Raw genomic sequence first — 21491 nt, 5'->3', positions numbered from 1 at the left:
TGTTAATAACCCATAAATCATTCAAATCTGGAGTAAATTTAACTCCTTATACTTCAAATTGTTTTTTTTGCCATTTTATATTCAAATCTTGACATAGTATATCCCTGCTACCAGCTTTTGAGCCAATCCAGATTGCTTTAGTCTTATCTATGTTTATCTTTAGTCCTGACATGTTGTAAAATGTATTAAGTGTGTCTATAGAAGAATACAAGTTTTCATCTGAGCCATCCAAAAATAATTCAGTGTCATCTGCATATTGACCTAATTTGTATTCTTGATCATCAATTACAATACCCTTTATAGTTTGATGTTGCCTTATCATACATCCTAGGATTTCAGCAACAAAAAGAAATAGATATGGAGATATGGGATCCCCTTGCCTACAACCCCGTTGATTTTGGAAGAATAACACATGAAGTTGTGTCATATGTAAAGACGTTAATCCAACACCAAATTTTATTAGGACAGAATTGATAAAATCCTTAGAGACTGTGTCAAATGCTTTTTCGAAATCGATCAAAATTAATAAACCTGTCATGTCTCTTTTCTTAGTTTCAAACATAATATCATATAATAGTCTTGTGTTTTCACTTAATGTTCTGCCAGGTATAAATCCAGTCTGGTTGTTATGTATCAGGGAATCAAGGGTAGTTTTTAACGGATTTGAGATACATGCGCTTATTAATTTATACAGAGTAATAAAGTAATTGGTCTCCAGTTCTTCAATAAGTTCCAATTTCTATAAGCTTTAGGTATTCATGGTAAGAGACATCATATTTCGTTTTGATACATCTTTGATAAATCTGAAAATCCAGACCTTTAGTTCTTTCCAGAAGAATTTAAAGAAATCAATTGGAAATCCATCTATACCTGGGCTTTTGTTATTTTTCATACTTTTTATTGCCAATGATATTTAATTTATGTCTAATTCTTTTTCCAATTTGTTGGCAGAATAAGCTGCCATCTATCTTAAGTTTGATATCTGAGTCATTCACATTCTCAACATAAGAGTCAATATCTGAGTATTCTTTGGTCGTCTCCTTTAAGATTGATCTGACTAAATCAGCATTATCGGGATTTAAGAGTAAAGAAGTAATGAATTTCCAGTAACACCCTCCTCTTTTTTTGATTAATAGTGTTTGAGAAAGTAAAACTAATAGCTGAATGGTCTGTTTTATAGCCAGGTATGATGTCAGCATCAAGTGACTGATTAAACATGTCCTGCGAAATTAAAAACAAGTCCAATCTTGCTTGCTGTCTAGGTTTTTTTTTCCAACATGTATATTTTCTTAAATCGGGATTTAGTTCCCGCCAGATATCAATAAGATCTAAGGATTCAATTTTGTCTAAAACTATATCTCTGGCCTTGGGGTTGTTAATATTTTTGTAATTTTCCAAATCATTGGAAGGATCCAGAACCAGATTCCAGTCAGAAAACAATAGCCACGGATTCATTATCAAAATTACAGATGTTTTCAAATAATTTTAAATATAAATTGGGATCATCAATATAAGGTCCATATAAATTGGTAAGGGTAAATCGTTTATCATCTACGGTTACATCTGCAATAATATAATTACCGTTTTCATCCTCTAGTGTTCTATTTATAGTGAGATCGATGTCATTATTGAAGAGTATAGCTACTCCTCTAGAGTTAAATCTAAATGGTGCAATTATACTTTGCAATCCCCATTCATTTTTCACTCTGTTAATATCTTCTTTAGTGACATGGATGTCTTGTAAACAGATTACAGAATAAGCTTTTTTCTTAAATAAATTCATCACTTCCTTTCTTTTGCTTTTGTCAGCTCAGCCTCTACATTTAGCTGAAATCATTTTGATTTTCTTTGTCTTATCCACAGTGCTACAAGTGAAGGCGAGATTTGTACTGGAATGTTGGGAACAAAGTTTTTTTTAATAAGAAAAATAGCGAGGTGAGAGAAAGATACAATGCAATGAAAAAATTGGAATATTGTTACAGAAGAATGCAAAATTTGTACCGTATTGGAAACAAAAATTGTATGCATAGGAAAATAAAGAAGAAAGGGAGAGATAAAAACAATGAAAAGGACGACATAGATGCTTGTGTGTAGGAACAAAGTAAAAATAATTTTTTAAAAAAATGAAAAAAAGAAAAGAAATTTGAGTTAGAAACCAAGAAAAAGGGTGGACTTCTCCACCTCTCTTCCAAACCCAGCTATTATTCGTAATCATTGACATGCACATATATTGTTCATCATTCAATAAGGAAAAGAAGTTAGCGTAATGATAGGATAAAAATGTACCGGCTATGATAACCTCGTTCGTGCGGTATAAAAGCATAACAAATGGGATAATGTATAGATTACGGACAAAATTATTCAACTTAAATTAGATTCAGATGTAAATAGTAACTAACGTGAAGAGTCCTATCGACTGCAACATCCGGTATTGTGAGCGGATATGCGCACTGAACGTCAGCTAAAGATAGCAAAGCACGTGTATTTTGTGCATAGACATAACAATAGCTTTCACAAATCAGGGAAACAGATGGGAAGTTTCATAGATACAACACTCATTAACTCATAACAGTAAATAACTGTAGTAACTCACTTGGAGAGCCCTACCAACTACAGCACAGAGACTACGTAAACATCCGGCATTTTAGGCGGATATGCGCACGAGTATGTCAGCTAAAAATAGCAAAACACGTGTATCTTGTGTGTAAACATTGCCATAGATTTCGCCGAACTGGGAAGCAGACTGAGTTCAGTGTCATAGTTACAACCCGCATTAGCTGCTGATAACTATACATTTATACTCTCAAACGCCCGATAAGAGTTGGGGCAGTCCAATCCTCAAAGTAAACAAAAGTCAAACTCTCAAAGAATGTAGTAACACACGTGAAGAGCCCTACCGACTACAGCACAGAGACTACGTAAACATCCGGCATTGTGAGCGGATATGCGCACTGGATGTCCGCTAAAAAAACAACAACATCAAAGCATGTATCCAGGGTAGAATATCAGAAGCCCAGTGGCCCCCTCTCATTAAGCAAATTAAGAAATTGAACACTATCACTGGTCAGTGAGATGCCATTGTCTCTGGGCAATACTCATAATAGTGACAGCGGGAAGGAGGTCACTAAGAGATGAGCAGCCGTCCCACGCTAATCAGGCACACATGCTGTCCCCTAAATATAGTACTGGACAAGGGATCAAACAATAGCCCCTGATCAGCAGTACACTGGACAAAGGACACTTTGGCCAAGTCATCCCACATATAAACTAACACATCGAGCAAAGTGCATTTTGGCTAGTAATTTCCATGTCCAGATATAATGCCAAAGACTGTACCCGTCTCTGGGTGCCCAGATTTAAAAAGGAAATGATTATGCTCCCACCATCCACCACCACCCCCGCCCCGCGCATTCACCACTGCCAAACACCGTCTCCTCATCGACTGCCTGATGCTTGTGAACACGTGGTTGGGGATTCTGCACCATTGCTCTTGCAAGGCAGCGCCAAGTTCCTGCAAATTCTGAGGTTGGTTCCTAAGACCACGAAGCCCTTCTCCCAAGTGCATATCAAACGTGCTCTATTGGTTTAAGGTCAGGGTACCTCGATGGCCAGTCCATGACATTGATTCCAGCGTTTTGAAGGAAATTTCGTGTCAACATCGCGGTATGCAGCCGAGCATTATCATGCTGGAACTGTAGACCTGGGCCTTGAGCGGCCATGAAAGGAACGAGTTCAGGGGTGAGCACCTGGTCACGGTAAGCAGCAGCTGTGAGGTTTCCACGGATGACCAGAAGTCGAGAACGGTTGTTCTCACAGAAAGCACCTCACACCATGCAACTTCCGCCCCGGAATCTCTCGACTTCTTGTACACAACATTGGGCTTACCGTTCACGACGTCGTCTCCAGACTCTATGCCTGCCGTCCGCGAATCTGAGGGTAAACCTGGATTCATCGCTAAAGACGACTCGATTCCAGTCTCTCTGGGTCCATCTGAGGTGACGTTGGGCCCACAGCAGACGTTGACGTTGATGAAACGGCGTCAATATTGGCCCACGATATGGATGTCGAGAATGGAGATTGGCAGCCCGCAACCGATTTCGAATGGTCTGTGAGGACAGTCGACCTGTAAACATCTCAGCCCTGGTTCGTGTAGCCGGCAGAAATCTGTCACGTAGGTGACGTAGGACGATTTGATGGTCTTCTGCTCGTGACGTCACACGTCGACGACCCGACCTTGGGCGATCAGAGGTGGTGCCAGTTTATTGTAGACGACGTCGCAAGTCATACACAGTACGACGGCTGCATCCCATTGCTCTTGCGACGTCAGTAACTGATCTTCCCGCTTGCAACATGCCAACGGCACGTTCACGTTGCACATTTGACAATCGTGGCATTTCAAGTACCGTTAGAAATGGCCAATGCAAACACGTGCATATAAAGAAAACTTCGATGCGAAGATTACGTGATCGACTGCACGTGCAAAACCTGATTTGGCACTAATGTCATTTGCACGACGAATGGATGGGTTTGAGTGGGTTTTGCTAACGTTTTTCTAGAGTCGAAAGATAGGGATTCCATTTCAGACACATAGATGTATCATCAGAGAAAAATTATTCATTATTTTTCAAATTACATTTTGTGAAGTTTCTTTTTGACTCAGTATACATCATTGAATTCCGCAAACACTTTACACACCATCATATTTCTGTTAGGTCCCATTATATCTAAGTGGAATGTAATTGTAGCTGTAACACAGCTATACAGTGAAAATCTGTTACGAGGGTCAAGCTACTATGGGGATGGTCCCGTATACAGGAAACAGCGTGATTATTCGGACAGTCACGATCTAGGACGTCTAGGACGTTTAAAAAAGGTCGTACGAAAAATGGCAGAAGTTGTAGAAGCACTTTTTAACCATATAGCAGTACAATTAGGAAAGCTACCGGAAACCATAATGGCCGGTATAGGGCCACTGTCAGCAATGGTAGAATCACAAATGGGACAACTGGCACAGGCGATAACTTCGCAGGGTTTATCGCAATATGTCCAGCCATTTGAAGGAGATCCTAAGAAATTTAAAGAGTGGATAAAGTCCCTTGATAAGTATGTGAGCTTGGCGGGCATCCCAGTGGATAGGATAAGATTAGTGGCTTTTCAGAGTAGTTGGGGACCAGTAAGCGATTTCTTACAGAGATATATACAGGATAACCCAGGCTGTACATGGGCAGTGGTTAAGAAAGAACTAACGTCACGTTTCGCCGAGGTGACAGACCCTCAGTATGCATTTGCGCTATTACAAAAACTAAGGCAACGCCAAGATGAAACTGTTCAGGTGTTCGCCGAAAGGCTATTAGCCATAGCGGAAGAGGCTTATGTGGAACAAGGGCAAGCGAGTAATAGTGCAGTTGAACGCCAACTGATAGGATTTTTTGTTGAAGGCTTGAGACACGATTATTTAAAGATTAAAATTATGAGGGATAACCCGAATAGTTTTGCTGAGGCAGTTACTACTCGAATGAAAGAGCAGAATTTAAGGAAACGATTCGACTTAAGGCTAGGAAAAAGACATATTTTGATACCACCACTTTGTATGAAATTAAAGGAAATGGGGAAGACTATATCAATTCTGAGCCAGGTTTAATGCTAGGGAATTCTGTCGGCAAACTGAATAAGAAAGGAGAAATCCCGGTAATGATAGTAAATAACACAAATAAAACCTTTCGGCTAAACAAGAGATGTATCATGGGGAAAATGGAAGCACATGCAGGAAATTTGAGATTAGCTAAAATAGATCATTGGGAAATTCCACAATCAGGAAACACTAGGGCCCGTCGAAAAGCAACTTTGGTAGTATCCCCAGAAAGCAGTGAAACCGACAGTGGTGATGACAGTGACACACCTCTAGATAAGATAGCTAGGAGATACAGTAAAGAAAGAGATGACTCTTCCGACGGAGACGATATTCCCCTCATGGAATTATCTAGACGTATGAGGAGTCCGTTGCAACAAGCACATTCTGAAAGTAATGCTGAAATAACAAACAAAAGGGTAAGAATTGCTGGACCCACAAAACATGACCCTATTCTTAGCAATGATGAGTATAGTGATGAACTAGATGACGCAGACCCTGAATTGATGGAGATCAATGTTATTGAAGGTAATAGGCAACGCACAGAAACAGACGGTCACAAAGAACACAACGCAAAGACTAACGATTACTGGAGGCAATTGTAGGCCTTTTGTAATCTTGAATCATCCTGGGAATGGGATGTAGGAAACGAAAAGGAATGATAGGTTATTTTGTTGTTATCTCTGTTCACAGGAACATGACAGCAACAGTAATCTCCTTTCTCCTAGGGTTAACCATGGTTAATTCATTGCTAATCCGTGAAAATGTAGTATTCCAGAAAGTAAAGGACATTTCTATTATGAGGTCAAATTGGCTGGTGACGTTTGTCATAGACTTAGAACCCTATAAACAGCTTATTGACAAGCTAGAAACAGATATAGAGGGTGTTGAAAGAGTTACAAGTAGTATAATAACTCGCAGCTATAATCCCAAGAAGAAGGATATTTTTGTATTATTCAGTGGTTTAAGCAGTGATATTTCATCACTAAAAGCTACACAAGTAAAGCTGAAGGAAATGTTCCAGGACATTCAGACTTTAAGTAGAGGTAGATCTAAGCGATCCGTATTGCCATTTGTGGGGAAAGCATTGAGTTTTCTGTTCGGCACAGTCTCGAAAGAAGACCTGGAAGCAATACACAAAAATGTGGAAATTTTATTTAAGAATCACAAAGCTTTAACTGATGTTGTCGAAGAAAGTCTATCCATATTGAACACTTCTAGGGTTGAGATTTCAGAAAATAGGCATATGATCAATGAACTGGCAGTTGACCTACACCAAGTAGATATGAAGTTCCTTAATATCACGAGAACTTTGGAAGACAAAATGCTAAAGTTTGAGCATTACGTGATAGTGTATCTGGGATGTTCTCTGGTCGTGGGAGAAATTCGGGAAATTATTGAGAAAACGATTTTTTATCTACAACATCTTCAGTTACAGTTAAACATCCTGGCACTAGGAAGATTGACACCTAGTACTATCACCCCTTCTAATCTGAAGAAATTACTTCTTGACATGAGTACCCACGGTACAATTGCCAGGAGATCCGAGTAAAGAGTTATGGAGTTTTTATAGGACCCTACAAAGTTCTGAGCATAAAATCTTAGTGATCTTGAAAATTCCCTTATTAGATGTTAATGGGAAATATGAAATTTATAAGGTACATAATCTACCAGTACCGAGGTTTATAGAGAAACTACAGACTAACGAATTAGGTGACATGGTTGCACAATACCAGCTCGAAGCCGAGTCGCTTGCGGTAAATGTTGAGCAAACCAAATTCGTATTACCAACCTCAGAAGTATTAGAAATATGCACTAAGCCGGTAACTAGTTACTGTTCTATTAAAAGTCCTGTTTATCCTATAAACCTAAGTAAGCTGTGTATAACTACTTATTCGTGAACAGAAAAGTTTACTTTGAAAACAAATGCAAAGCCATTATCAGGTTAAATTCTGTCTTGCCTTTAGCAGAATATCTGTCAGATGGCGTATGGGTGGTAACAACAATGACAAAACTAACCTTCTCAGTAATTTGCCATGATAATGCAGCGGTAGCCTCGACGGTCATTGTTGAACCGCCATTGGGCATAGTCAGGCTTAATATGGGTTGTTACACCTCGAATGATCACATAACCTGAAGTGCCTTTGGGGAGTGATACGGGACAGGCGTCCTAACGTGTATATAAATTGGGGGTCTACCACAGTGCAATCAGTGAATGGCATGGATTCCCCAGTTGCACAGAGGAATATCGGCTGATATTCCCCCTTAAAGAAGTGGAGTGGGTCCACTGAAGTTAAAGAACTCTTGTTGACCTTTTAATCCTTGGAGAGAAAATGGTGTACATAATGGTCAAACATGGGTACATAAATCGGTGTGGTGAGCGGGACTGCTGATAAACCCCGTGGACCAACATAATCTCGATACAATAGATGCGAGGACACTGACTGTTGTGTACATATATTGTACAATCACTAGATCTATGGTTGTATTAATGATATGAATTGTTGTTAATAGATCTGTGATTGTATTGGTAACATAAATATGAATTTGTACTGATAATAGATCCATGATGGTATTTCATAATGTAGATGTGTTGATGCCTATATTATGCATATAAACAAACTGTGATTGGCTCGGAAGTGGTTATCAGCTCTGAAATTGGCTCAGATGGAACTTTCGGTTCTGAAGAAATCTCCTCCGGATATTTCTTATTAGGAGGGGGCGAGTGTAACACAGCTATGCAGTGAAAAACTGTTACGAGGGTCAAGCTACCATGGGGACGTATACAGGAAACAGCGTGATTATTCGGACAGTTACGATCTATGACCCTCAGTTAAGAGAGATTTGTAAAATGACAAATACGGGTCCACATTATATCCTAACTTCCATTTATGTACATGTTTATAATGACACTAATTGATTTTATCTACCATGTCCATCATTTAAATTCACTGCGTAACTGGACTATATCATAACTTCCATGTATGTCCATTTTATAACACCACTATTTCATTGTTTTCCCATTATGTCCATCACTTCATAAAACTAAATGTGATAGATAATGGCACCAAATTTACGCTTGTAACTCACATGTCAATACTGTACTCCACTGACATTGTAATCTCCATTCATACGTAACATAATTGTACCTCAGGGTTGGTCACGGTCATTGGTCGCATTCTCCACGTAAGGACGTGAGGTCACGTCATTACGATACGACGGGGAAGTATATCCAGGGTAGAATATCAGAAGCCCAGTGGCCCCCTCTCATTAAGCAAATTAAGAAATTGAACACTATCACTGGTCAGTGAGATGCCATTGTCTCTGGGCAATACTCATAATAGTGACAGCGGGAAGGAGGTCACTAAGAGATGAGCAGCCGTCCCACGCTAATCAGGCAGACATGCTGTCCCCTAAATATAGTACTGGACAAGGGATCAAACAATAGCCCCTGATCAGCAGTACACTGGACAAAGGACACTTTGGCCAAGTCATCCCACATATCAAATAACACATCGAGCAAAGTGCATTTTGGCCAGTAATTTCCATGTCCAGATATAATGATTAAAGGCCTAATTGGGATTAAGGGCAAATGGGGAGAGCGAAGACTCATCACTGACCAGATGCGAAGGGGGGCCAAAGACAAAGGACCAAGAATGACCAACCCTGGGTATATAACGGTACAGGCACCAGGGCTAGGGAGAGAGGCTGCAGAGAAGGTCGTGACTACGCCTGAAAGTGTAGCACTGAATAAAGAGTTGTGGACCCGCAGACAGACTTGTGTTGTTCATGCAAGGACATCCACTAGAGAGAAACAGCACGCTCATCTCTAAGTGCGATACATGTGTACCTTGTGTATACATTACGATAGGTTTCACCGATGTGGGAAACAGGTTAACTTCAATTTCCTAGTTACAACACTGAGATCATTATCATAGTTACAAAAGTAATTAGCTGCTGATAACTATACATTTATACTCACAAACGCCCGATATGAGTTGGGACAGTCAAATCCTCAAAGTTAACAAAAGTCAAACTCTCAAAGAAAGTAGTAACACACGTGAAGAGCCCTAGTGACAACAGCACAGAGACTACGTAAACATCCGGCTTTGTGAGCGGATATGCGCACTAGTATGTCAGCTACAAATAGCAAAACACGTGTATCTTGTGTATAAATATTGCCACAGATCGAAGCGGGGAACAGGCTGAGTTCAGTTTCATAGTTACAACACTCATTAGCTGCTGATAGCAGTACATTTTACACTCATAAACACCCGATAAGAGTTGGAACAGTCCAATTCTCGAGTTAACAAAAGTCAAACTCTGAAATAAAGTAGTAACTCAGTTGAAAACCGATACATCTTACCAACAGTAGAATGAGCTGATATTCTGAATGTGTCGATACATCGATAATATGTCCACCTGTCCCAACTCTATGGCATAACATTCTCAATGAGTTGAGCTCCGTTTTTTCCTATATATGGGTGGTTATGTACACAAGCCTGGCTGTACATGATTGTGCTACAGAATATTTCTGAGACCATACATGTGACTGTTTATCAAATATTGTATATTACAGTGAGTGATTTTTATATTTGAGTCTGGATAGGACAATCCAGTGACGAACAGCATGAGCATCGATCTACGCAATTGAGTCAGCGAAAGGGTTAGTGAGACCTGATCACCCGATTACATTAGTTGCCTCTAGCTTGTGAGATAGGTGTTTATAAGACAGGTGCTTGTACAAGCATGGGTTGATGAGACTGCTGTAGATCAAATCTAATCAGGTTTTTCACAGGTTGTAAATACAAATCAAACAGTATATAGTATTAGTTTAATACTTTTCGTCGGTTTCATGCAGCCTCTGTGACAGTGTTCGCGGTGCACGGTACACATTGCCAGTGGTTAATGCTTTGTATCGTTTTGTTATCACGGTGCCTAATATAATAACTAGTGACAGCTCTCATCGGGTCTGACTGGAATAATGATATGATTTAATCAGTTGAAACCAGGAACTGGCATGAAAACATACACATGACAATAACAAAATTATTTATCCAATTTCATGCTTTGTTTGTTTTGAACTTATTATCATTACAGTTAGTAAAGGTAGTAGGATTAAGCTGCATCTACAGGGTTACACTGACATAGCAGGAAGCCATCACAGAAATGTACGTTTTGTATCAAATCATATCTTTTAAAGATAAAACATACATGTATTCATTTTGGTTTACAGATTTGATCTTAGAATATTCAGTACACACTTAATTTGACAGGTTTTGCTGGGGTCCCGCCTCCCTCATGAGGTAACTGGGAAATGTGGGTGTGAATGAACCGAAATAGTTACCTAACGCATTGACGTTAGTAGAGTGGACAGTCTATGAACATTATGTCAAGAATTTCTAAAATTTAAGAAACGCTCATCACGTATATAATATTATTGTTTCCACTGACAGGTGACCAATATGTATATATTTAATGCTGATGGTCATGTGTGTGTTATCATTCCTATAGAAGCGGTACTCGGGTTAGAAATGTGTGATGATCTCGGTGTGTTTATCCCGTCAAAAACAGAAGGTAAGGATAATGACAATATAAGGTCATGATGACACAGGACGACAATATGACCACTTAACGACTTATGAAGACCACACGACGGCACAGAGAGACCAAATGACCACATAACGTCACATGAGAACCACACGACGAGGCAGGCCGACCATGTGACCACTTAACGACACATGAGGACCACATCAAGAGACCACACGACGAGACAGGCCGACCATGTGACCACTTAACGACACATGAGGACCACATCAAGAGACCACACGACGAGACAGGTCGACCATGTGACTACTTAACGACACATGAGGACCACATCAAGAGACCACACGACGAGACAGGCCGGCCATGTGACCACTTAACGACACATGAGGACCACATCAAGAGACCACACGACGAGACAGGACGACCATGTGACTACTTAACGGCACATGAGGACCACATCAAGAGACCACACGACGAGACAGGCCGACCATGTGACCACCTAACGACACATGAGGACCACATCAAGAGACCACACGACGAGACAGGACGACTACGTGACTACTTAACGACACATGAGGACCACATCAAGAGACCACACGACGAGACAGGCCGACCATGTGACCACCTAACGACACATGAGGACCACATCAAGAGACCACACGACGAGACAGGCCGACCATGTGACCACTTAACGATACATAAGAACCACATGAAGAGACCACACGAGGAGACAGGCCGACCAGAAAATAAGTATAAATTGGCTCATTTGAAAATGCACATTCTTGGATATCCGCCTCACACACATATTCGTCTTTGAAGTACTCATTCAATGGACTAAACTCTGACATAACTCATATTAGGGGCGGATCACCATGTCCCTAATGCCCTGAATCTGCATATAAACCCGATGGTCGAGATCCATTCCTGCATGAGAAAACATTTGCACTTTCAAATTGATCTTTGACGAATAATGACAATTATTATGGATATACAATTTATATTTGTTCTGAGGAGGCGACGTTTTGACATAGGTTCTTATGTCGTTGTCAATCAAGTGATGACATTAGAACCTATGTCGAAACGTCGCCTTCACAGAATAAAAGAATTTGTATATCCATAATAATTGTCATTAATCTTCATCAACTCAACTTCTAAAATGCCCATCATAGATGATCTTTGACGTTGAATTCAGCACTCATCTGAATTTAAATGTTGTGGTTAATATAGAGTGAGGAAAAGGTCCTACTTTCAAAAAGTAAAACCTTAAAATAGGTCCTACTTACAAAAAGTAAAACCTGTGAGCAAATTAAAACCACAATGTGGTTATTCCGGGAAAAGAAGCCATGTCTAATATATAGTGAGAAGCACCCTTCAGGTTTATGTTGCAAAAGTGTAATCCGTAGTATAACATGTGTTCCATGCTTATTGACTCTGCTCTTGGGTGGATTTGTTGTGAACAGTGGTACCTGTGCTAAGTAACTTGGTCCCCATGTCGCGCTGTTATACTCCGAATACCTGCAGTGCAACAGTGGTACCTGTGCTAAGTAACTTGGTCCCCATATCGCGCTGTTATACTCCCAATACCTGCAGTGCAACAGTGGTACCTGTGCTAAGTAACTTGGTCCCCATGTCGCGCTGTTATACTTCGAATACCTGCAGTGCAACAACTCATTGTGGTATAGCCGTCGCGTTGGTGTCTCCAAGCCGTTGTGTTGCATGCACACTCCGCCCCACTCGCTTGGGAATGGCGAGCAATATGATGTAAACAGGAAAAACAGTATAAAGGAGCAGTAGCAATATTGCAAGATTTACTAAATAGAAATATAGGAGTTTTTTCACAGAAATAATGACAAACATGATCCCATCTCATCAGGCCTTCTTCGGTAAATTCGTCGCAATGAAATAAGATTTTGACTACTGGCTAGCTGAGTAGCTACCCACCACCACACTCCACACCCCCTCCCCCACCCAGAATATATTTCCTGTTAAGTATTATAATCTCAGCGGGATATGATTCAAGTACTCAGGGGTGTTTGCGAGACATGTGCTTGTGAGATAAATGATGGCGAGGCAGGTGCTTGTGAGGCTTGGGGCTGTGAGATAAGCGTTGCTGTGATAGGTGTTCGTGAGATAGGTATTGTGAGGTAGACGTTGATGAGACATGTGCTTGTGAGATAGGTGTTGCTGGTATAAATGAATGAATGAATGAATGGATGGATGAATGAATACTCTTTATTTCCCCCAATGATTTGGAGAGTACATTAGATTATATTACTTGTCAGTCGCACTGGCAATAGAGACAATGCATATGACAATTCAACAGGGTTTTCACAACGAAGACAAATATGGAGAGCCGTATTTACATGGTGTGTGACATAATTTCACAGATATAACACACACCTTAAGTTCCATGAGCTGACATTTTTAGCCACGATGCTCATGAATGTTGCCCAGCTGTCAAGTGTCATATCATGGACCACATCCGTAATGGCAACGAGGTATGTCATGACCTTAGCTTCATCACTAGCAGTGTCCTCGAGTCTGAGATAGGTGTCAAGGTTGAGGTTATCAAACAACGTCTCGCTTAGCACATTTCTTTGTTCAATGAGTCTTTCACAGTAAAGCAATTGATGCTTAACAATGTCCTCACTTTCGCAGTCACAGAGCAGACATTGTCCCGATGTTACAGGTAATATGCCGAGCTTAACCAGGGCATAAACAGGAGGAGATACCATACCATACACACAGATTCCAGAGACGATGTGGAGCAAGCTGGGTGTGAATATCACTAAACATATCATGACGTTGTTGCAAAGTGTTTCTCCATTTCATATTTTCAAATCTACACAAGGTTCGTTCGACTGTGCTTTCCCATATACTTTTACATGGGAATTCTCCGGTTTTGATAAATTTGTCTAGTACGCCTGATAATCCATATTTCTTGGCTACGTTTAATAGATCATGTGTTATGGATCTGGTACTATGTGTGGTAGTGGTGGCATACTGGCACAGCCTCAGATAGAAGATCGGCTTCACAATGGTTGTGCCGGCTGCTCTACAGAGTCGTCCTAGGAAGAGAAGCTTCATCTTGTCTATTGTGCCCAGCATTGTCCATAATCCAAGGACCTGGATTGTAGCACCTGTAGACGACCTCTTGTGGAGATTCTGGACTCGCCGTGCAAAGTACCGTTGCAAAGTTTCCATTTCGATGATTTCACAATTGCTGATATTTGGCAAGATTATTAGCTTATTCACCTTGTTTCCAGAAAAACATTTAGGCAACCAAGTTGTCTACTACGTACAACAAGCATGGGTGAAAGGTATACTCCATTGTTATAACAAGGACAGCTGTATAACGGGGACATTGAGGAGCAACAGTCCCGCCTGCCTGATAGCCATAAATACAGCGTGGTCGAGGAATCTCGGTAACCTAGTTTAGTGAGACAACATTAACCGCCATCTCTCGTGTGTACCACTTAACAGTAGGGTTGGGAGACATAGGATATCCCAGCAATTTGTGGTAGGTGTGTTTTACTTGTCATCTTGTGACGTTTGTCTTTATTTACAACCCTGGAGTATTCCACCAGTATATCTGAGAGTCAAGTTCCTGGAACCACGTGGTGTCAGCCGACATTACAACCCGTTGTGAGAACATGTCGGCGCGACATAGGTAACAGCACTGCGCTACGACAACACCATTCCAAGTAATCACCTATAAATGTACCTAAACACGTGCTTGTATTGATTAATTCAGTAATTCAGGATAGTGATAGCGGCTGAGGATTGTTTCTCAGCTGTGAAAGATGGGGTTTACCCGTTGACGTCATACATTAACAGGAGATTCACAGTTAATATTAGCGGACCCGTGATGGAATTGGAATCCCAATGACTAATGCATGTAAATGTTCTCAGAACATTAGGGAGGGTTATTTATGAAAACCAACGATACACCAACAGTATAACGATCTGATGTGCTGAATGTGTCAGTGCATCGATATAGTGTCTGCCTTTTACCTCGGGTTTTTTCCAATATTTGGGTGGTTATGTACACAGGTCTGGCTGTAAATGATTTATCAGTCTGTTGTGACTGCTGAGGTTATGCGATTGTGCGGTTTCTTACACCATTTCAAGTATTAAATTTCAATGTATATTGGTAATACCATTATGTGCTATAGAACATTGCTGGAAACAGCACATGTGACCGTTTACCAAATATCGTATATTACAAATCAAGAAGTATATAGTGTTAGTTTAATGCTTCGTAGGTTTCATGTTGCCTGTCACGGGGTTCACGGTGCACGGTACAAAGTACAAGTAGTTATTTTATAATGCTTTGCATCGTTTCGTTAACACGATCCCTAACCACAATATGTAACAACTGACAGCTCACAGGTCTGACTGGAATAATATTATGAAATTTTCAGTTGAAACCAGGAACTGTCATGAAAACATTGACATGACAATAACAAAATTATTGATCAAATGTCATGCTTTTGAAACTGTTTTGACTTGAACTTGTTATCAATACAATTAGCAAAGTGAGGGAGTGAGTGAGTTTAGTTTTACGCCGCTTTTAGCAATATTCCATCAATATCACGCCGGGGGACATCAGAAATGATTTTCACACATTGTACCCTAATGGGGAATCGAACCCAGGTTTTCGGCGTGACGGGCGAATGCTTTATAACCACTAGGCTACCCCCTCGCCCTTAGCAAAGGAACATGGCAGTGGTATCAAGCTGCATCTACAGGGGTAAACTTACATAGCAGGAAGCCATCACTGTAATGTATGTGGTATATCAAATCATATATTTTATAAAAGATATTCATTTTGGTTTACAGACTTGATCTTATTCAGTACACACTTAATTTCACAGGTTTTCCACAATTGTGTCTTGGGTTCCGTCTCCCTCATGGAGTAAGTGTGGGTGTGAATGAGCCCTTCAATAGTTACCTAACTGACGTTAGTGGAGGCTACTGACCACACAACTGACAACGGTGAATCTGAATGATGTAGGGGACATATGCTTTCATTATGTGGAAAAGACTGTGTATACTGTTTTACATCTAGAAACCATCAGTCATGGAGACCGGTCTAGAGGACGCCATGGTCATGTTGGGTCAGTCAACTACCTTCAGTGTCACCCTCCACACTGAGCCGTCGGAGGAGGGACAGTGGACTTGGGATGACGTCACCTTGTCTCACTCCGACAAGTACCTCATCTCCGTGGACGGTAGACGTCGCCAGCTGGTGGTCACTGACACACAGCTCTGGGACGGTGGAAAGTATAGCTATACATTTAGAGACGAAAAGACAACTGCTAATTTATATTTAGGTAAGATCTAACATTCATAAAACTGAATTTCATACAACTATTATAGCTGCGGAAAATTCCGTAACAACCATTGAATATGAGGTCTTTTATATTACAAAGGTTAACATGGCATGTGCAACATCCGCGAAAACATTGAACATGTGACGAACCCTAAAAGATTCCTCGTACAGAAATTATGTCAAGAATTTCTAAAATTTAAGAAACGCTCATCACGTATATAATATTATTGTTTCCACTGACAGGTGACCAATATGTATATATTTAATGCTGATGGTCATGTGTGTGTTATCATTCCTATAGAAGCGGTACTCGGGTTAGAAGTGTGTGATGATCTCGGTGTGTTTATCCCGTCAAAAACAGAAGGTAAGGATAATGACAATATAAGGTCATGATGACACAGGACGACAATATGACCACTTAACGACTTATGAAGACCACACGACGGCACAGAGAGACCAAATGACCACATAACGTCACATGAGAACCACACGACGAGGCAGGCCGACTATGTGACCACTTAACGACACATGAGGACCACATCAAGAGACCACACGACGAGACAGGCCGACCATGTGACTACTTAACGACACATGAGGACCACATCAAGAGACCACACGACGAGACAGGTCCGACCATGTGACCACTTAACGACACATGAGGACCACATCAAGAGACCACACGACGAGACAGGCCGACCATGTGACCACTTAACGACACATGAGGACCACATCAAGAGACCACACGACGAGACAGGCCGACCATGTGACTACTTAACGACACATGAGGACCACATCAAGAGACCACACGACGAGACAGGCCGACCATGTGACCACTTAACGACACATGAGGACCACATCAAGAGACCACACGACGAGACAGGCCGACCATGTGACCACTTAACGACACATGAGGACCACATCAAGAGACCACACGACGAGACAGGCCGACCATGTGACCACTTAACGACACATGAGGACCACATCAAGAGACCACACGACGAGACAGGCCGACCATGTGACCACTTAACGACACATGAGGACCACATCAAGAGACCACACGACGAGACAGGCCGACCATGTGACCACTTAACGACACATGAGGACCACACGACGACACACAGAGATCAAATGACCACATACCGTCACATGAGAACCACACGACGAAGCAGGACGACCATGTGACCACTTAACGACACATGAGGACCACATCAAGAGACCACACGACGACCATGTGACTTGAGGCTAAGAGCACTTATTTCGTCACTGTCATATTTACATATAGCACGGTGTTCTGTATACATCACACAGAGCGAAGTAGCTGCTCGGCAAAGTGACGTTAAACCAAACTCCCCCTTTGAAATGCTACTTTCATTTTATCTCAGTCTTTAGAAAACAAAGATAAAAACAAATTACTTTTGTTTCAATAACACACAACCAGGTATAGAGCTTGGTCTGGAGAACCAGGAAGTGATGCTGGGAGGCTCGGCCACATTCAGGCTGAGGTTACGTGATGACACTGTGGAGGCCGGCGAGTGGACGAGTGATGACGTCACGCTGCGGGAAAACCCAGATCTGTGTCAGTGGCAGGGACCGTCACGTGACTGTCACAGATGTCCAGCGTCATGACGAGGGGGAATATACATACAGAGTTAGTGAGGAAATTACATCAGCCCAACTGTCAATCAATGAAGGTAGGAAAGTTGTTAACAAACTATCATTAAAATTTTGACACAGTTCACTATGTAGCGAGGAGTGCAGAGAAAGGGACAGCAATGTGTTCGGAGAGCACGTGCACAAGTGCCGACAAAGTTATTGATTTATTAACCTGTGCAGTGCCGTCTCCACCCTTTCTCGCACACCTCGCTGTCCCTTTCTTTGCACTCCTCCTTCGTAACAAATAGTGAACAGAGACCATATAATAGATGCAATCGATTAAAACTTTATGTGAACATAATCATGGATGATTGGCCTATCTAGCAACACTCTGACACCTACCACCTCTTTATTGTTATTTCTGCAAGTCGATTGAAAACCGATTTTGACTCTCAACTAAACGATCTTGACACAAATGGATGACGATATGTCCGCACACAACAGGGGTGTGGTCGAAGCAAGTCCTCTGATTGGCCAACGCTTGCAAATCTGCACATTCTTTATAAATTCGCGGGAATTTTTACTTTCATCGACTGCTTGACCACACCCTCGTTTTGTGCCAACGAATACTTGCAAGTAAATCTTGAGATTAGCCATGTGATGATACGTTTAGCGAGCATCGGGGATATTGGCAACTGTAATGTTAAAACTGCCTTTACCTGACTGGGTTAGTTTGATTTTTGTATTTTGGTTTATATTCTCTGTCCTGTCGTAGTCTGTATCGAGGGTCCAAGTCGGAATCATCCCAGTGAATGAATTAAGTCGTCCATGGCCATGCCGAATGTTGAAACAAATATTCCAGGCTTATGACGACACGCATTTCGCGAATGATACATATTCTGCGATGTTGTCAGTTGACATGTGCAAATGAGAGATAAGATAAAAATTAAGATTATTGTAATCAGTTTATTGGTCCATGTAATGTTTAACTGTCAAACGCAGCCGGTGAAATCCCGCTAAGGGAATTAACTCTCGGCCCGGATATTACGCAATATTGTTTACGTGGTTACCAGAGTGCTCATTTGCGAAATGCCTGCGCATCTGTTGCGCATGTGTACTGGTAGAGGGAAGTTAGCAGCAGGGTGTCGATGTGTATCAGTTACATTCCAGGCCGTAGCGCTGATGGTTAGTGATAAACTGTTCGGGAGGGCCGTCCCTCTATTATATGGTCTCTGCAAATAGTGAACAATGGCAAAATTTTAATGATAGTTTGTTAAACAACTTTTTTTGTTTTTAGGACATAAATTCTGCAAATAAATCACAGAGTTAGTCTGATGTTTTGATTATGATCAGTGTTTCATTGCGTATAATATGTTTATTAGTTTTCGAGTTAGATTGCAATTCATCGGTCCGTGTTTGAGCCAAACAGACTATAACCAGTAGGGTCGTCTGAAACCTTAAAGAATGAGCAGTGGAAAGATTAAGGAAATATGTATGAAGTGTCTCTGAGTTCCAGCTCTTCCAACAGAATCATACGACCTATATCCCATTTCAGCGTATTGCTTCGGCTCTGTTCAACACCCTCCCCCTCCACGGATCGTACCAGTTTGACGTCCAGGATAACAACAACCTGGTTGGAGCGCAGCTGGATGTCACTCGGGTGAGGTTGTGGAACCCACTCGGTAACACGAAATATCAAAATCCGTCAGTTGTTAAATGAGTGCACTACTGGTCAGTGCTAGGACAACAGCCAAGATTGTCTGCTGCATGTTAACGCTGAGCCGGCAAACTCGTCTACCACCCAATATATCACGTAATGAGTTACACGACTTCTTATATAAATTACTTTTATGATTTTAATGGGGAAAGGAAATCAATACTGCATTTCCAGTTTGTGTATCTTTTGGACTTTTCTGAGAGGATAAAATGTGTTTGTTCGATTTGTAGGTGGAGTCAGGCGCTGAGGACTGAGGAATCATGTGTCCTAGTCAGCAATATTTTGAATGAGCCGGATTAAAGCTAAATCTAAATGGACGCTATATTATTTTTGTGTTTTTAACATCTGTCCAACGTTTGTTTAAGGTCACAAAACTGAATACACACAAACACCTATGCGTTGACAAATAAGTGAATCATCACCTACAGCGGGATGGTGAACCCCATGTGACGTCAGGTGTTAGCTGCTTGGGTTAACGCTACTACTTTGTACACTGTACTTACCAGAGCCTCTGTTCCTCAAAGCGATCGTAGCGCTACGACTGTCGTAAGTCTATGTTAAAGTATGGGAGTTACGATCATCTTAGCTCTACGATCGCTTTGAGGAACGGGGCCCAGAGCGTCAGATTGCTCCCTGGGAATACACAAAGGAGAGCAGTAGGTTCACCAACACAGGTATATGCCAAGTGTCATACTCAAGTGTCTTTCTGGGATTCGAACCCCGATCCACGGCTTCAAGTACTGCTGAAGTATTTCCACTGCGGTGTTTACACGCAATGTTCACTATAAAGAGGGGCGGTGGAGTGGCCTAGTGGTTAAAACATTCGCTCGACACACCGAAGACCCGGGTTTGATTCCACAGATGGGCACAATGTGTCAAACCAATTTCTGGTGTCCCCCGCTGTGATATTGCTCGAATATTGCTAAAAGCGGCGTAAAACCACACTCACTCACTCACTCACAAAGGAGAACAGTAGGTTCACCAGCACACGTATAAGCCAAGCGTCATAATCAGGTGACTATCGAGGATTCGAACCCCGATCCCCGGCTTCCTACGGCTAAAGTGTGACCACTGCAGTGTTTACACGCAATGTTCACTGTAGAGAGTGTTGTCACGCACAAGGTGACTGCCAATGTGCCCAATAACATCCAAGGGACCCATATCACAGCTCGCCCTGCTGGACTGAATGGTCCTATTGATGGACAGAATGAACCAATTGATAACGTGAATGAACCTATTGATGGACTGAATGAACCAACTGATGGACTGAATGCGTGAATGAACCTATTGCTGGACTGATGAACCTATTGCTGGCGTGAATGAACCTATTGATGGACTGAACCAATTGATGGACTGAATGAACCTATTGCTGGACTGAATGCGTGAATGAACCTATTGCTGGACTGAATGAACCTATTGATGGACTGATGAACCTATTGCTGGAGTGAATGAACCTATTGCTGGACTGATGAACCTATTGATGGACTGAATGCGTGAATGAACCTATTGATTGACTGAATGAACCTATTGCTGGACTGAATGAACCCATTGCTGGACTGAATGAACCTATTGCTGGACTGAATGAACCTATTGCTGGACTGATGAACCTATTGCTGGACTGAATGAACCTATTGATGGACTGATGAACCTATTGATGGACTGATGAACCT

General features: G+C 41.5%; 1 protein-coding gene and 1 long non-coding RNA gene across 2 annotated transcripts; both read left to right on the top strand.

Annotated features, from left to right (window-relative positions):
- The first annotated feature begins 956 nt into the window (after nucleotides 1-956).
- Nucleotides 957-10983, top strand: LOC124254630. Its single transcript, XR_006892504.1, has 3 exons — nucleotides 957-1106; nucleotides 9967-9973; nucleotides 10973-10983. It is a non-coding gene; the product is annotated as an uncharacterized LOC124254630 (long non-coding RNA).
- Nucleotides 10984-14587: 3604 nt separating this feature from the next.
- On the top strand, nucleotides 14588-20138 carry LOC124254625 (immunoglobulin superfamily member 22-like). The gene is made up of 5 exons (XM_046688461.1): nucleotides 14588-14700; nucleotides 16248-16512; nucleotides 16813-16875; nucleotides 17950-18202; nucleotides 19660-20138. The coding sequence occupies exons 2-4, from the start codon at nucleotides 16260-16262 to the stop codon at nucleotides 18135-18137; spliced, it is 504 nt and encodes a 167-aa protein (XP_046544417.1). The 5' UTR covers nucleotides 14588-14700; nucleotides 16248-16259; the 3' UTR covers nucleotides 18138-18202; nucleotides 19660-20138.
- The last annotated feature ends 1353 nt before the right edge of the window (nucleotides 20139-21491 follow it).

Source organism: Haliotis rubra, unplaced genomic scaffold, assembly GCF_003918875.1.
Source record: "Haliotis rubra isolate DU_JTF1 unplaced genomic scaffold, ASM391887v1 Scf578, whole genome shotgun sequence".
Classification (NCBI taxonomy): domain Eukaryota; kingdom Metazoa; phylum Mollusca; class Gastropoda; order Lepetellida; family Haliotidae; genus Haliotis; species Haliotis rubra.
The sequence above is the reverse complement of the archived record's forward strand: the minus strand, read 5'-3'. Positions and strand labels throughout refer to the sequence as shown.

Excerpts from the sequence above, each read along its gene's own strand:
- LOC124254625 (XM_046688461.1), top strand. The coding sequence starts at position 16,260 with ATGGAGACCGGTCTAGAGGACGCCATGGTCATGTTGGGTCAGTCAACT. Across the intron at positions 16,513-16,812 it reads AACTGCTAATTTATATTTAG|AAGCGGTACTCGGGTTAGAA; the intron begins GTAAGATCTAAC and ends TCATTCCTATAG. Across the intron at positions 16,876-17,949 it reads TATCCCGTCAAAAACAGAAG|GTATAGAGCTTGGTCTGGAG; the intron begins GTAAGGATAATG and ends ACACACAACCAG.